This window comes from Elephas maximus, chromosome 8 (genome assembly GCF_024166365.1).
Source record: "Elephas maximus indicus isolate mEleMax1 chromosome 8, mEleMax1 primary haplotype, whole genome shotgun sequence".
NCBI classification, from domain to species: domain Eukaryota; kingdom Metazoa; phylum Chordata; class Mammalia; order Proboscidea; family Elephantidae; genus Elephas; species Elephas maximus.
In genome coordinates this window covers 87,905,946-87,922,342 of record NC_064826.1, presented here as the reverse complement: position 1 = coordinate 87,922,342, position 16,397 = coordinate 87,905,946, and the positions used below count along the sequence as shown (strand labels likewise).

The following is a 16,397-nucleotide window of genomic DNA, read 5'->3' as shown; positions in this document are numbered from 1 at the left end:
AAATGGCGTTCCATGAAAAATGCAGCTCGTTCCGTTCACCAAACTCTTGCCCATTTGGAGATGCAGCAGTAGTTTTATGTGTTCTGATTTTCTCACACAGAATATTGAAAAGACATGTACTCAAGGGTTGATTTTAAATGAAAATAATTTTTACTGCTTCATCAAGGAAATTCTTAAGTGAAAGTGGCTCTTTTTTTCTTTCTTTTTTAATGCTCGTCCGTGGCAGTGAAAAATACAGTGACACTTTGGTTTTACTGCCTTGATTTATGCTAAGATGTCAGCAGTTTTAGCCATCATTGCTTCGCACCATCAGAAGGTAAATAATGTCTTAGTGTTATTATGAAAATAGTTTTAACCCCACAGACACCACCCTGCATCCCCCCTCCCAAAAGGGTCTTGAAAAGCACTGCTGGTGCAAGGGTTTTGGAACCAAGTAAATCTGATGGGGATGATGGTTTCTCTTATGGGACTGTGCTGTTTCTTTCTTGGTTTCTTGAAAATAAGGTTAAGGTGCTGTGTGTGTAATGAGAAAGAACGTATTAACAGACAAATGGAAGAAATAGAGCTAAAGCCTTAACAAGTGAGTTCTGCCAGTGAATGCCTGCCTTTTTCCTAAGGTTATGGTAGGCAGTTGTAGATTCTTATAAAGCAGCCACATTACAAATAAATAATTTTAGCACTAACCAATTTATCATTAGATAGGTTTTTTTTTTTTTTACAAAATAAAATTAAAAACAAGAAAATCTAGGTGGAAATGTAGTATTTTACTTTCTAAAAAGGGATTCAAAACAGTTTGTAATGAAAATCATATATACATTAAAAAAAAATCCTGTTGCTGTTAAATCGATTCCAATTCATAGCAACCCTATAGGACAGAGTAGAACTGCCCCATAGGGCTTCTAAGGAGTGGCTGGTGGATTCGAACTGCGAGTCTTTTCGTTAGCAGCCATAGCTCTTAACCACTGCACCACCAGGGCTCCTATGTACATTTAGGATATTAAAAATAAGAATAAAGAGAAACCAGAAACTGAATAAGGTAGCCTAGAAGGATACATGGAGCTCTGGTAATGCTGTGGTTAAGGATATATATCAAGGTGTTAATGGTGATTATCTCTGGGTTATGGATCCTTCCTTCCTTCTTCCTTCCCAGTGCCGTCGAGTGATTCCGACTCATAGCGACCCTATAGGACAGAGTAGAACTGCCCCATGGAGTTTCCAGGGAGCGTCTGGCGGGTTTGAACTGCTGACCCTTTGGTTAGCAGCCGTAGCACTTAACCACTACGCCACCAGGGTGTCCGGGTTATGGATAAACCCCCAAAAAACCAAACCCACTGCCGTCAGTTGATTCCGTCTCATAGCGACCCTATAGGACAGAGTAGAACTGCCCGATAGAGTTTCCAAGGGGTGCCTGGCGATTCCAACTGCCGACTTCTTGGTTAGCAGCCTTACGTAACGCTTAACCACTACGCCACTTATTATGGATAGATAAAAAGAATTTTTCTTCTTTTTTGCTTATCTTATTTTCAGCAATGAAGAGATATTTTATATGAATAATAAGAAAAAAGGGTTAAATAATTTTTTTTAAGAGAACATGTATGTAGCAAACTATAATTTTACCAGAAATTCAAAGTCAGGTCCAAAAACCGAACCAAACCAGTTGCTGTTGAATCGATTCTGACTCATGGTGACCCCATGTATGTCATAGTAGAACAGTGCTCCATAGGGGTTACTATAACTGAAAGACAACTGAATTCTGACCCTCCTGGGATAAAAGAATTTTAGTGTTGCAGAATATATGTTTTAAATTTTAGTTAAAAAAAACTAAGAACTCGGGGTTTCTAGAATAGCTAGGAGAATTTTATATTATAACGTACAATGAATAATACACTGGGACAGAAGAAGCCGTATTTCATAATTTTCCCATTTCTGGTGCTTTTTAGGAGTAAGATCATTTCCAGATAGTTGCTTCTGATCAATGGAATACTGGCCAATTAAAATCTTGTTTTGAACCTACATGCTAGCGTTGTCTAACATAATTGCCTATAGATTATCAAGTCTAGGTAAGGCTGCTCCTGAAATGGAGAAATGCATCTAGAGCAGCAGATGACTTTTTCCAAACTTTTTGCAGTGCATGTGGTTAAAAGGCAGTGCAGGAGGAAAGGACCCTTTCCCCCTGGAGAGTTGTATGACCTTGACCCAGTCATCTCCTATCCTTGTGTTACGTAATGAGGAACTTGAACTAGATTGTCTCTAAGATTTCTTTCTCTTCAAAGATTTTTTTCCTGATTCTGTTGAGTGAGAGATTTGCTTGAGTTTGAGTTTTTTCCCAGTATCCCAACCATGATGTCGACAAACTTAATGTTTGTGTGCAAGGTCATTGTTTTTGCATTTTTAGGCTTGTGTTAAATAATTAATTTTAGTGTTAACGGTACAGAAATGTACTATAGTGTAATGACATTTCCATCTTCTTTTGAAGTGCAGTAATGAGCTTTTACTTTAATCTCTGTAAGAATAGAATGCTAACGTTGAAAGTCAGATAGTATGATTGAACAACTGTAGTTTATAATTTTTGCTTTTTATACCATATTGACCTTCTGGGTTGCTAAAGTAAAAAGTGGTTGCAATACACCTAGCTTCTAAGGTAGTAAACTTGATGCTGCAAAGGACTGGTGCATTTTTTTCTCCTGAGAAATCTGGCTATCTCATTCCCCTCCCCAAATCCTTGTTGATAGTGCTGTGGGATAGAGATTATTCTTCCTACTTGACAAAGACTTACTTTTACCATCTACACTTAAACTTGTGTCCCTTATTGAAATTAAGTAAGAAAGAAAAGCTAGCTGACCTAGAAAGAAATAGTTTCTCAATTATTAGTTGCATTAGAAACTTTTACTAAGTATCAAATACTGTATAGATAGTGTCAAGGTTACACCAGTAATGAGAACTGTAACAATAGGCCCTGGTTTGCCTAATTTCCAGGAGAGTAAACATAACTAAATATGCTATTTCAGCCATCTTTATCCTGTTCATTTTGACATTGGTACAATGCTGAAAGACGGTTTTGTAAAATACATCTTTTATTGTGTAAGATGTATCAGTCTATTCAGTAGATAGAAAATCCTTTAGAAGCATCATATTTTAAATTACCAGCAGTCTTAGGTTTATAGACCCTTAAGGTACTTACTTTACCTCATTGTCATAAGTTGGCATCTCCTTGCCTGTACCTCTTTGACTCTGTCTTCAACTCTTCCAACCCTTCTGCCACCCTCGTAGCTTGCCCCAGGTCTTGGAAGAGAAGAGAGGTACCATTTGTGCAAATCCTTGTAGCATTTCTTCCTTATTTTACATTGTACAGCTAGGGCTAGCCAGAAGTGTTTTAAGTTCCTCTGTCTCTTCCCTACTCAGGACCATCTTGCTTGCAACAGTCTTGATCCTGAAGCCTTGTTGAACTGTACAGGATAGCTTATTGCTCTGAAATGTAGGTGAATCTTCTTTCAGATCTTTATGGTAGAAAGACTCACCTTTACCACCTACACTTCAACTTGTGTTCCTTATTGAAATTAAGTGAGAAAGAAAAGAAGCTATCTGGCCTAGAAAGAAGTGTTTCTCAATTATTAGTTGCATTAGAAACTTTTACTAAGTATCAAATACTGTATGATGGCTTTAGGGGCAAGTGAATGTGTGAAAATGTTTGTCAAGTCCCCAAATAGCCAATATTCAAATGAAATTTTAGAAAACTATCTATTTATAAATTGAAAATTTTAATGAAAATTAAGAAGCAGTGTGGCTTCATGGTTAAGAGCTTGAGCTTTAGTGTCACAGGTCTAAATTCCAGCCCTTGTGCTAACTGGATGTGTGAACCTGGGCGAGTTATTCAGGCTCTGTAAATTTCATTTTTGTACCCATAAAATGATGATGATAATCAAACAAACCTTTGCCATCGAGTCGATTCCGACTCATAGCGACCCTATAGGACAAAGTAGAACTGCCCCATAGAGTTTCCAAGGAGCGCCTGGTGGATTCGAACTGCCAAGCTTTTGGTTAGCAGCAGTAGCACTTAACCACCATGCCACCAGGGTTTCCGATGATGATGATAAAACCAAACCCAGTACTGTTGAGTCTATTCTGACTCATAGCGACCCTATAGGACAGGGTAGAACTGCTCCATAGAGCTTCCAAGGAGCGCCTGGTGGATTCAAACGGCCGACCCTTTGGTTAGCAGCCTTAGCACTTAACCACTACGCCACCAAGGTTTCCATGATGATGATAGGTACCTATTACTACCTCACAGAATTGTTTTGATGATTCGATTATATAATGGATACAAATGCATGTAGTGTGAACATTTAAGCAATGCATATTAATTTTCTTGAGACAAATATATAGTCATACAATCAAATGAAGCCTGGGCAGGTGGAGATCTAAGCCCAGGCTTTGTTTTACAGCATAACTTTCTTGGCTGTGTGTTTTTTTTTTTAATTAATTTTTATTGTGCTTTAAGTGATTCAGTTTACAAATCAAGTCAGTCTCTCATACAAAAATTCATACACACCTTGCTATACACTCCTGATTGCTCTTCCCTAATGAGACTGCACACTCCTTCCTTCTACTCTCTTTCTTCTTGTCCATTCGGGCAGCTTCTGGCCCCCTCTGCCCTCTCATCTCCCCCTCCAGACAGGAGATGCCAGTGCAGTCTCATGTGTCTACTTGATCCAAGAACCCAGTTCTTCACCAGTATCATTTTCTATCCCATAGTCCATTCCAGTCCCTATCTGAAGAGTTGGCCCCAGGAATGGTTCCTGTCTTGGGCTAACAGAAGGTCTGGGGACCACGACCTCTGGGGTCCTTCCCGTCCCAGTCTGACCATTAAGTCTGGCCTTTCTAGGAGAATTTGGGGCCTTCATCCCACTGCTCACCTGCTCCCTGTGCCTGTGTTTTATGTCTTTTAAAATACATGGTAATTCAGTAAAGCTGTTTTTTTTAAGGTGTTTAGTAAGAAAGGTACTGATTTTGTGAGTCAAATATTTTCTCATGTTGTTTTTCTCTTTTCTCTGGAAGAGATGATAAAATCAATCCTTAGCCCTGATATGAGCATCATACAATCTGCCAGGGTGCTAACAAATTGTCTTAAGCCTTTTTCAAGCAGTGTCAGCTAAACGTGTCATTCGCTTATCACTTTTCTTTTTGGCTATTTATCCTAAAAAAATAAGAATATTAGCAAGCCAGAAATAACCATTTTGTAAAAACTGCATAGCTAGGCAGATTTGTGATCTTTATTAGGGTAATAATGCATCTGTTATGGAACTGGATCAATTTGTAAATTAAATTGATTAATCTAGAAGGAAAAAAAAAGTCTTATCTGGCAGTATATCCTCAAATGGTAGTCATTCCAAAAAGATTTCGGAAGACTCAATTCTCTGCTATTTTTCCTTTTTTTTGTTCAACTCAGAAAGAAGGACAAATATCTACTAAAAAGACGAGGGGAGAGGCTCATTCTTTTGCATTCCATAATGTCTGATTGCGCCTAGAAGTTTCATATTTTACAAGATATTTTTGACAGGGTTTAATGTTAAAGCCTTTTGATTACTGTCATAATGTTCCTAATACTCATTGATTATTTAGTAAACGTGAAACTGTGTTTGGATTATCTTCTGCAGTTAGTTCACTGCACTGTTGTTTTCCTCCTGTCTGATCAGAATATCTCCTGATGGTTCTTCTAACAATGTGTGATTGGAATAATAACTTCACATGTTGAAGAGTTCTGTGCTGCAGCAGAGAGGCATGTAAATACAAGCTGCTTATTTGCAAGAAGCTTCCAGATTTGCAATATGATTGCTATGGGAACCACATAATGAAAACCTTATAACCATCTGTGTGGTTTGATGGATTTTCCTGCATAGCTGAGCTGTTTTTGTTTACTGTTATTAAAATGTTGAATAGAATATATTAACCCGCAAACATCGAGTACTTGCGGTATTAATTAGTATTACATACTGACATTGTGCCTCAACATCAAGATAAAATGTTTAATAATAATACTAAATAAAACAGTATGTGAATGTGTTTATCTGTATTATATTGTGAAGGCGATTATTGCCTAGAATTTTGGTCACTTGCCTTTACATATTTTTTTTCTTACATATTTGTTTGAGTAGTGTGGAGAAGTTTGCTCTGTTAATAAACCAATATATTAGGGTTTTTTTTTTTTTTTTCCCATGAGTTTTGAATCTGTTTGTTCACTCAGTATTTATCGAACATTCTCCTTGGCCAGGTTCTATTCAAGGTTCAGTCTGAGTGTTTTTTCCCTAAGACTTAAAAAAAAAAAAAAAAGACTGCTGAATTTGATTTTATTATCTTCTCAATGAACGATGTTTGTATTCTTAGCCCAAGATAAAATGAGTTGTTTAAATATTGTTAAGAAAAATTGATGTATGAAATACATAAGGCTTTGACCTAAAAATATCAGTACTAGATTTGAAAGGGAGAAAGGAAGTGTTTTTAATGAGCATCCCAGCCTCTAAAATACTGCTTGTTAAGTATCTCACATTGGTTTCAATTTGGATACTTCACAGTATATATTGATACTTAGGTAAATATATTTTTGTACTATTATTCTATTGATTTAAGAATAAATTCCTTTAGGACAAAGCTCTCTGACACCACTGTACAGTCCCCAGCATACATTATAAGTGGTTAAATTTTAATAAAAAAGAAAAAATTTATAGTAAATGAATTCTTCTAAATTCATTGTTAACTTTGCCAAAGATCAGAGTTTTCCCATTTAATTATCTGAATCAGTGTTTATGATGTCTTGAGGCTGACATTGTGAGCCTAAATCCCACCATCCCTTTCTTGTTGTTGTCAGGTGCCATCAGGTTGGTTCTGACACCTAGTGACCCTGTGTACAACAGAATGAAACACTGCCCAGTCCTGCACCATCCTCACAATCGTTATGTTTGAGCCCATTGTTGCAGCCACTGTGTCAATCATCTCATTGAGGATCTTCCTCTTTTTTTTTGCTGACTCTCTAATTTACCAAGCATGATGTCCTTTTATAGAACTCAGCCTAATACACATAAAGTGCCAAATATTTCCCAGCCATTCCTTATATTAGAGCTTTTATTATTTTGTTTGAATTGAGATACAAAAATTCAAAACAGTCATATTTGTCTTATAAACATGGTAACTCTCAAACTTGATTTTAAGTGCTGATTTTGATTAATCACCATTAATATTTGCATAAAAAAATTTACATCTGCAGTCTTGACCTCTACCAAACTCGGTTACCCCTTTCCAGTTGCCTCTGGACATTTCCTCTGGCTTGCCCCACCAGCACATGAAATAAACTCCTCATGTTGAAATGCAGCTCCTTGCCTTCCCCCAGCAAAAGAGCATATCCTGGCTATCCACAGCTCAGTTAACTAAGCTCAGAATCCTTGGTTATTATTATTATTTTTTAATTCCCCTTATCCCTCCACATCTAGTCAGTGACAAAACTTACTGATTTTACTTCCCTTTTCCTCTCATATCCATCTCCTTCCTATTTTCTGTGTTTCCTCAGTTCAAGACTTCCTTCCCTTTTGCTAGACTTGTACTTTCTATTTCCCAGGTCTTCACTCCAAGTTTATCTTGGACAGTGGGGTCAGATTACTGTTCCTCATAGTTTCACTCATACCCTTTCCTGCTCAAAAGCCTTTCTGGTGCTCTTATTACCCAGGCAATTAAAGTCTGAAATCCATAGCAGAATGTTCACGGCCCATCAACAACTGGCCCAAACTACTAGCATTATCTGCCATCTTACTCTTCCTCTAGAAGTACCACATTCTTTAGCCAAAATGAATCTGATTGTGCGGCCTTCTTTTGTTCATGCCTTTCTCTCTGTCTGGAGATACCTTCCTTCCCATCTCTCCTTGTTCAGATTCTCTCCAACCCTCAAAGCCTTCATGGTATTTATTCCCCAGCTTCTTCAGTACTTTCCTCAGTTGTCAGGTTTATATGCCCCTTATTCCATTTTCCTATAGATCCTGTCAATTTCCTGAGGGCAGAAGCTCCCTCTTATAATTGCCTCCTTGGTAGATCCTATCTCTTACGTGTACTTAATACTCAATGAAGATTTATTGATGGAGTTATTTAATAGTCATAATGGTATGTAGATACGTTTTGTAATATTTTCTTCAAAGTTTTGGGTGTTTCTTGAAATTATTTTTCTTTTCGAACCTTATTATTCTTTGGCAGGCCATTTTGTTTCTTTGTCCTGCCTTAAGTACTTCTAAACTGTATATAAATCCTTAGCTGGGGAAAGTACTAATGCAATACATGTTTCTTTGATATTAAATAATAGTTTAATGACACTGCTTAAAACTATTCTTATTTAATCTTATCATATCTCTTCCTGTAACTTGGGAAAGGAATGTGATGAAAGAGTATGTAAAGAATATAGAAAAAACACCAAATATATATGGGATAAAATACATGAACTTTATAATCAGAAACCTAAGTTTAAATAATAAAACTTTGGTAGTTATCTCACCATTATGAGTCTCAATTTATTCGTTTGTGAAGTGAGGATTTAGAAATTATTTATCTAGGAAATGTTAACATCCACCATAGTGCATGACACATGGTAAGTCCTCAGTGTAACTTTTGGGGAATTGCCTTGAAGGATGAGGGTCCTCCTAGTATCCTTCTGTGAAGACCAAGTGAAAAAAAACATAAGAAAGTATCTGATACTAAAGAAATAACTTATTGTTGTTAGGTGCCGTTGAGTCGGTTCCGACTTATAGCAACCCTGTGTACAATGGAACTAAACACTGCCCAGTCCTGCGCCATCCTCACAGTCATTATGCTTGAGTTCATTGTTGCAGCCATGGTGTCAATCCATCTCATTGAGGGCCTTCCTCTTTTTCGCTGACCTTCTGCTTTACCAAGCATGATGTTCTTCTCCAGGGGTTGATCCCTCCTGATAGCATGTCCAAAGTATGTGAGACATGGTCTCACCATCCTTGCTTCTAAGGAGCATTCTAGCTGTGTTTCTTCCGAGACAGATTAGTTTGTTCTTTTGGCAGTCCATGGTATATTCAATATTCTTTGCCAATGCCATAATTCAAAGGCATCAATTCTTCTTCAGTCTTCCTTATTCATTGTCCAGCTTTCACATGCATATGGTGCAATTGAAAACACCATGGCTTGAGTCAGGCTCACCTTTGTTTTCAGGGTAACATCTTTGCTTTTTAAAGAGGTCTTTTGCAGCAGATTTGCCCAGTGCAATGCATCGTTTGATTTCTTGACTGCTGCTTCCGTGGGTGTTGATTGTGGTTCCAAGTAAAATGAAATCCTTGGCAATTTCAGTCTTTTCTCCATTTATTGGTTACTGGTCCAGTTGTGAGGATTTTTCTTTCCTTTATGCTGAGGTGTAATCCATATTGAAGGCTCTGGTCTTTGATCTTCATCTGTAAGCGCTTCAACAACAACAATATACATACATGTATTTTCTCTCTGTAAATATTTTGGAGACCATGATTTTATCTGTGGTACTCCTGCCACAGTATCAGGTAGTGTATCAGTATAATATGGATGTCAAGGCAAGGGCTTACTGGATGGAAGGTTATTCCAAATGAGTTTTAAAACAAAATCTGCAAAGCTTTAGTACATATCTTAAATTTTATCTAGCCAACTGGTCCAGTTGCTATTTGGAAATAGCAGGAGGTTTATTTGTTCAGGTTTAGATGATTGAAAAAGGAATGCATTGCGGGTTAGCTTTATTGTTTGAAAAGTAATATTTATGGGTTACAAGCATTTAGTTTTGCGTATGGAATGGAGTACTATGTTGCTACCCCTGAAGAAATGCTTCAGTGTGTCATTTATTTTGTTTATTTGCAGAAGACGAAGAAGACAGTGCTTCAGTGAAAATGGAAGAACAAAGGAGGAAGATGAGTCAGGACAGTGTTTCTAACACTTCCGGTAATGAATTATTAGCGCTCTGGTAAAGCTCGTTTTGGTTTTGTTCACTTCAGTTCAGGCAGTTTCTTCTAGCTGCTCTAAAGACATTTGCACAGCTCCCTGAAGTTGGCTTGTTCAGTCTGGGTATCTTATGGTTGATAAGCTGCTTAGTCCCATTTAGGATGCATGAAAACCACTTGAGAGGGATTTATAAAGTAAGCCAATTTATACAAGGTATTCCTTCCTGAATTACTTTGTAATGACTCAATTAGCTTTCATTTCTGCACAAAGGAGATTTAGTTGCATAAATTAGCTTATCATCATTGAGGAAGTGTCACTGCTAAAGGACAGCTTATAGATACAACATGCAGTTGCTGTCAAATCTATAAGAATGTAATATAGACATCTGTGTATACTTTGTGCTTGAGCAGAACAGACTTCTGCCATTCAGAGACTAACAGGGGACAACAAGTTGCCCAGGGGACTGGCAATGTAGACATCTCTGAAAAGGTCAACTTGACACAGGCTCTGACAATCGACCCACAGCTCTGTCTTCTTTGATAAAAATCAGATAAACTTAAGACGGCTAATTGATCTGCAGCCTGTTTAAATGTTGGCCGTGCATATCTTCATTGCATATGATTAACACAGAAAGCAAATGAATTGGGTAAGAAATGCCAGAGTCCAGTGACAGCAGCTTAAAAATTGCGAAAGGACACTGGTGGCCTGGAAGGCTAGGAAGGCTATTCCCCTTATCCATTTCTACTTGGCACATGGCCCCAAGTACTAATTATGAATGAGACTGGAAAAATAACTGCACACACTGTAGGGAATCACATGATATGGGCAACTTTTCTTGCTGGTTGTTATTTCCAAATAGCAGGAGATAAACCATATCTGTAGTGCAAGCATGAGGTTCGTTTTGATAAACCAGCAATTATTTTACACGAGAAAAAAAGGACTGCCTTCTTATCAGTACTTTACACCTCTTCATAGCCACATGTCAGCTGGGGCAAGGTCTGCCATATCATCCCTGTGTCCTGTAAGGGACTGTAGTTGGGGTCACCTTCCTCTCTCTCATGTATCCATACATCACTCTTACAAGCTGTCAAAGGCAGGGTGGACAAGAAGCGTGTGTTCAGGAAGTAGCTTTCCAGAGACCTTCCTACTGTGACATGTGGAAAGGAAACAGAGGCCTGATTTCCGGACCTGGGCAGGAAAGCGGGAGCAGGTTGCTGCAAAGGGTTTTGGTTTGCTTTTCTTAGAAAGGAAGCAAGGACAAAGTCATTAATGTTAGCACTCCAGTCCTGTAAAATGCAGCGATAAAATACTAGGCCTGGTAAAACCTTGAGGATTATGTTCAGTAGTAACTTAGGTATGTATGTTTTGGGTTATGTATTATAAAGCTTCTGCCAAGAACATAGAGTTCTTTTCTAAAAAAAAAAAAGATTCAGGTGTAGAGGTAGACACATAGTAGAGACTCTTTCCACAGTTACAAATATTTTGGCTCTAAGCGATTATATTTTTCAAAAACCCTTTTAAAGTAACCATCTCCCAAATTTTTGCCTTTGAGAGTAGAGAAGGAAATTGGTTTTTCCTTGAAAGAATGCAATAAGTAGAACTAGTTTTTCATGGACTAGCCGTAAAGCTCTACACTACAATAATTCTTATCTTTAGTGACATGAAATTCTTTTCAAGCAACAGTTTTAATGCTTTTGCATAGCACTGACCTTTGATCTTCCCCAGGCTGTCAAAAATGTAACACGAGAAGTTTGTTTGCCATGTACGGCAATGAGTTGACAAGGGTATTACTATCTTGCTGAGCATCACATGACATGAACTTCTAACCTTACTCAAGAATGTTATGTATTTCTCACACTGACTGTTTTTACTAAAAAAAGAAAATGCAGACTGCTCTGATGTAAGACTTTAAAAACAAAAACAGAATTAAAGTTAATCTTATGTTTCTTACAAGTTTACTCATTGCATTCATGTTTAAGATTACATAGCTTGCATATATATATAAAATACTCTGACTTTTTAGGACACAGTAGAATATGCTTACCCTCCTAAAATAGCATTTAAAATCTGTAACAGGGTGAGATTCTCCATTATTTTATCGTATGTTTCATCTATTGTCATCATATTGTAAAAATCTCTTTGTTTTTGCAGTGTTTACACATTTAGTTTATGCTTTCATAACACTTCTGCATGTTCAGTAATCTGTTTTTGTATGTTTTTAAAAGCAGGAGCAAGGGCATTGTTTACATCCTTCATTGGCTGGTTCATTTACAATCCTTCCTCTCTCCCTCGCTCCCTCCATCCCTGCTTTTCTTCCTTCCTTCCTTTTTTATTTTTTTAATCATTCATGCCTCTTAAAATAAGAAATATAAGGTGATTTTTGTAATTTTGAGAAAAATAGATCATCATGTCAAAACAATAGGAAAGTTAATCAATGGATTAAAGACAACTAAACAAGCTTAATTTGTACTTTAGAATGCATATTTTTCTGTGGTTTATGACTTTGTGCTCTATTCCATATTTAGCTTGTTTTAACACATAACTCAAATGGTTGATTTTTTGTGACCAACGTTTACTTTTGTGACCCTACTATGTTTTTCAGGCTGCACTTAATTCTGTATGTATGTTTAGCCACACTTAAAAAAAAAAAAAAAGGAAACCAGAGGAGCTTGCAGCTCACTAAGGAACGAAATAATTCTTAATTTTCATGTCTAGATTTCATATCGAGAATTTAAACATTGCTTTCCTGAGGAGATGACAGCTAATAAACATCTACCATCAGGTTTTCTCCCTAGTTGTGATTCTACTTTATAACTAGTATTGCACGCCGAAATAGACTAGGAAATTGTGTGTACATGTAGCTGTGTGACATAAACTACTTATTATTCTGTAACAGAGCTCACATGTGGGATGCGGAAATGAGGTTGGTAACATCATCATCAAGATTATGGAGAGCACGGTTGAAAATGTATCTTTTTCCCAGCGTTGCGGAGTGGTGAGCTCTGCTGCCACTTTACAGCAGTGAGATTTAATGAAATGCTCCTGACGAACGTCTAGGGAGCGATGCATCTTGGGCACCGTGGGGGTCTCCCTTCCTCTCTTGTGCTCCTGTAACTCCCATTAGTGTTAATGGGCGCTTCACCAAGCACATCAAGAGGAAGAGAGACCCCAAAGTGATAAGGATTAAAAAAAAGGAAATCACCATAGACTTTCCTTTTTCCTTCTTTCTCCTCCCCCCTGCCCCCTTTTGAAAATTTATTGAAAGAAAAACTATTGTGAGAGAAAATGAAAAAGAAAAACACAGCCTGGGCAGCCAGGGAAACCCTTGGGTTACCACAGCTAAGCCAAAATCTTTACGCCACTTTTTAGCCCAAGTTTTGTTTCTTCAGCCTTTTTGGACCAAACCTAAGGCTGAGCAGCATGGGGAACACATAGGAACTTTGACTGGGGAAACCAGCGATTTAGATCTTTTTACCTCCTGGCCACTTACTGTCCGGGAGGGCCTTGCATGCAATATGATGTCATCCAATCTTTGCTCTAATTCCTTGACTTTTAAATTGACACTGACGGACTGCATGGGGCGCAACATTTGACCCATTTAGCAGTTGATTTAGTCTGACGAGAATGTTTTAACTTCTAAATCTCTATTTGTCTAAATAAGTGGTTTTTAAACGAAATAAGTCACTTTATTATTAAGTAATTTAAAAAAAAGGTTGACAGTGTTTAGAGTCATCTGGCCAGTCGGAGTGCCCTCTAGTGTCCGTCTATGGAATTTACTTAATATATGCTTTGGGGGCGAAATGTGATGAAGGGTGGCCACAAGCATTGTTCTTGGTTGGATTCCCAGGCTTGTACACGTTCCTACTGGTATCAGTGATGGGACCCAAATGCTGGTGTGGAGAAGTCAGTATGGTGTCTGTCTGTCTCCCTCCCTCTTTTCCTTCTTCCCCCTACTTTCCCCTCCCTCCCTCTTTCCCTTTTTTTAATTCTTGGAAAACAAGAGGAAAAAAATTAGTAGGGGGGTTTTGCTAAATTGTGTATTCTAGTCGTTAAGTAATTTTTTAAGAGTATAATTGGGGAGTAGCGTCCTGCTTCCTAAGTATTCAGATTTCATTTTATTCAGATTGTCTTTTTTGGCTTTTTAAAATATTTAAAGAGAATTTTAAACATTTCTAATAAACTTAACACTTTCCATGAATTGCAAACTATGTATAATAAAACAAACACCCTAATGGCACACCAGTGTGGATAGTTGTGTTGGAATTGCCAAGGAGCTTGCCGTTTGAGAGCCATATAACAGAACTAAGATGACAGCCCTGATCCGGCATGTGTCTCTACAGTTATCCCCTCAGAATTCAAAGATGACATTCCAATGATGGAAGTTGTCAGCATGTATATGTTCTGCCTGGTTAGTGAATACACGGACATCTTATTGATATCACTTGCATTCTTTTTGCCTTAACTCATCAAAACTCAATTATCATGAAATTAAAAACAGGAAACAGTGCTCCGTGTAACAAAAGCATCCAGTGTATTTAACTCTGTGCTGTGTTTCAGGAGACCCACATTGTATAAGTGACAAAGCATTTATTACCCGGTTTTTTGTGGTATTACGGAGAGGAGAGCACTAAATAATCAATCAGTTAATGGTCTGTATGGCAGTTTGAGCACATCACATCCATTGTGCTTATGCTGTTAGAAGGATGAGCTGATAACTTCAGTGTACATTCCGTGTTTATTCAATAGAGCCTAATATCCTAAACTGGGGTGGACAAAAATAAGTTGGAAAATGCAGCTTCAGCATTGGTAATTTCAGTTTCTAAAATATTTTAGAAATAACGTTGAGAGGCTTTGGGTATAAAAGTCCCCAAAGAAAAGAGCAGGAGTTGTCCTTTGTATTATTCCCACTTTATCCTTTTCTTTTAGCTAGCTTCTCATTTTTTTTTCCTCATTTTAGGAATTTTTTTTTTCTCATTTTAAGAATTTTTTTTTTCCATTTTGTTTCCTAGTTTGGATTTATACTTGCACCTTAGCCCCTTTATTATTATTATTATTTTTTATGAAGTATCCCAAATTCTGTGAGATGCTTATTTCACGATGTGTTTCATCACACCTCTTGAATATTGCTTATTATTATGCAATGTGGTTGGCTTACCTTCTTCAAAAAAAAAAGCATGTAGTAAATGGGTTTCAGTTTGTTATATAAGTGGGAAGCAAATTTTAGGTACTGGTTTGATGACAGTACCTTGCAATTACAAGCTTTAGATGAAAAGAAGAAAGGGAGAGAGAAAAAACATCTTTTTGAAAATGGTTTTAATTAGATGATAGTAAAAAATAGGATTCTTGTGTGGGTGTAATAAAATGTTCTTTGAGTCGGGACAGGGTATTTGAGCTTATTTTGGTGGTTCGGAGTGGTTCTTTGGTTTCTAATTGGCTCACTTTAAAACAAGGACTGGTTACATGAAAGCTCTAACTCCTGCCTTCTCTTTCTTCTTTCTAGGAGATAAAAACACTGATTATGCTAATTTTTACCAGGGTTTGTGGGACTGCACAGGAGCTCTTTCTGATGAGTTGTCATTTAAACGTGGTGATGTGATTTACATTCTTAGCAAGGTAAGAAGATATCCCCAAATGACAGCCCTAAAGGGGTAAATAAAAAGCTACGTTCTTATGCATTTGGATTTCCAGCATTGGAGGAAAAACGCCAATTGGGAGTTCACAATAGTTAATTATTTTGTCAAGGGAAATATAATCAAATTTTAAACACAATCAGATAACAGAATCCAACTTAACAGTGTTTACCTATCACTTCAGCCCTTGGCTCATGTCCACAGACTGCCTTCTCCAGAAACAATATACTTCTGTGAAAGTTAACATTGTAAGCTATTAGGTTATTTATTATGTTTTTCTTTCCTCTTCCTTTTTATTCTTCGCTGTGCTTACTCTGATTTTGTCTGCCATTCACTACTGGAAACACTGTGTTTATAGAAGGAGTTTTTCATCTTTACGTAAATAAAGTGAGTGTTCCGACAATTTAAAAGCGATGCTTTCTATTCAGACAGGTTTAGGTAATTTTTTTTTTTAAACTTAACGTACTGCATTTATAAGCAGAATGGAAAAGTATATTGCTATGCATTCATCTTTATGTATTAAAAAGTCGTTGTCTCTGCCTCTTAAGATACTGGACTATTCAGACTCTTTCTGTCCTTAGATTTAAGAATCAAGATTTTTTAAATCTGTAATGACCTATATGAGCTCCCTTAATTTTCATATCTAATTTCCTTTACCATAACATGGGGATTAAAAAAAAAAAAAAAACTGCCTATCTCTACTTAATGAGACTATTTTAGAAATAAATGATATATGGAAAAAGTTTAAGTATAAGAAGGGAAGTGTTATATAAATATTAAGTGCAGGCATTTAATGTGGTTTCTGGATCA

At 37.2% G+C, this 16,397-nt stretch overlaps 1 protein-coding gene across 1 annotated transcript in view; it reads left to right on the top strand.

Annotated features, from left to right (window-relative positions):
• SKAP2 (src kinase associated phosphoprotein 2) overlaps positions 1-16,397 on the top strand; it is a 180,566-nt gene that overhangs the window by 147,371 nt on the left and 16,798 nt on the right. The window contains exons 10-11 of the mRNA XM_049894443.1: positions 9,877-9,957; positions 15,458-15,570. Coding sequence (XP_049750400.1) covers positions 9,877-9,957; positions 15,458-15,570 — 194 coding nt within the window. The remainder of the gene's footprint in view (positions 1-9,876; positions 9,958-15,457; positions 15,571-16,397) is intronic.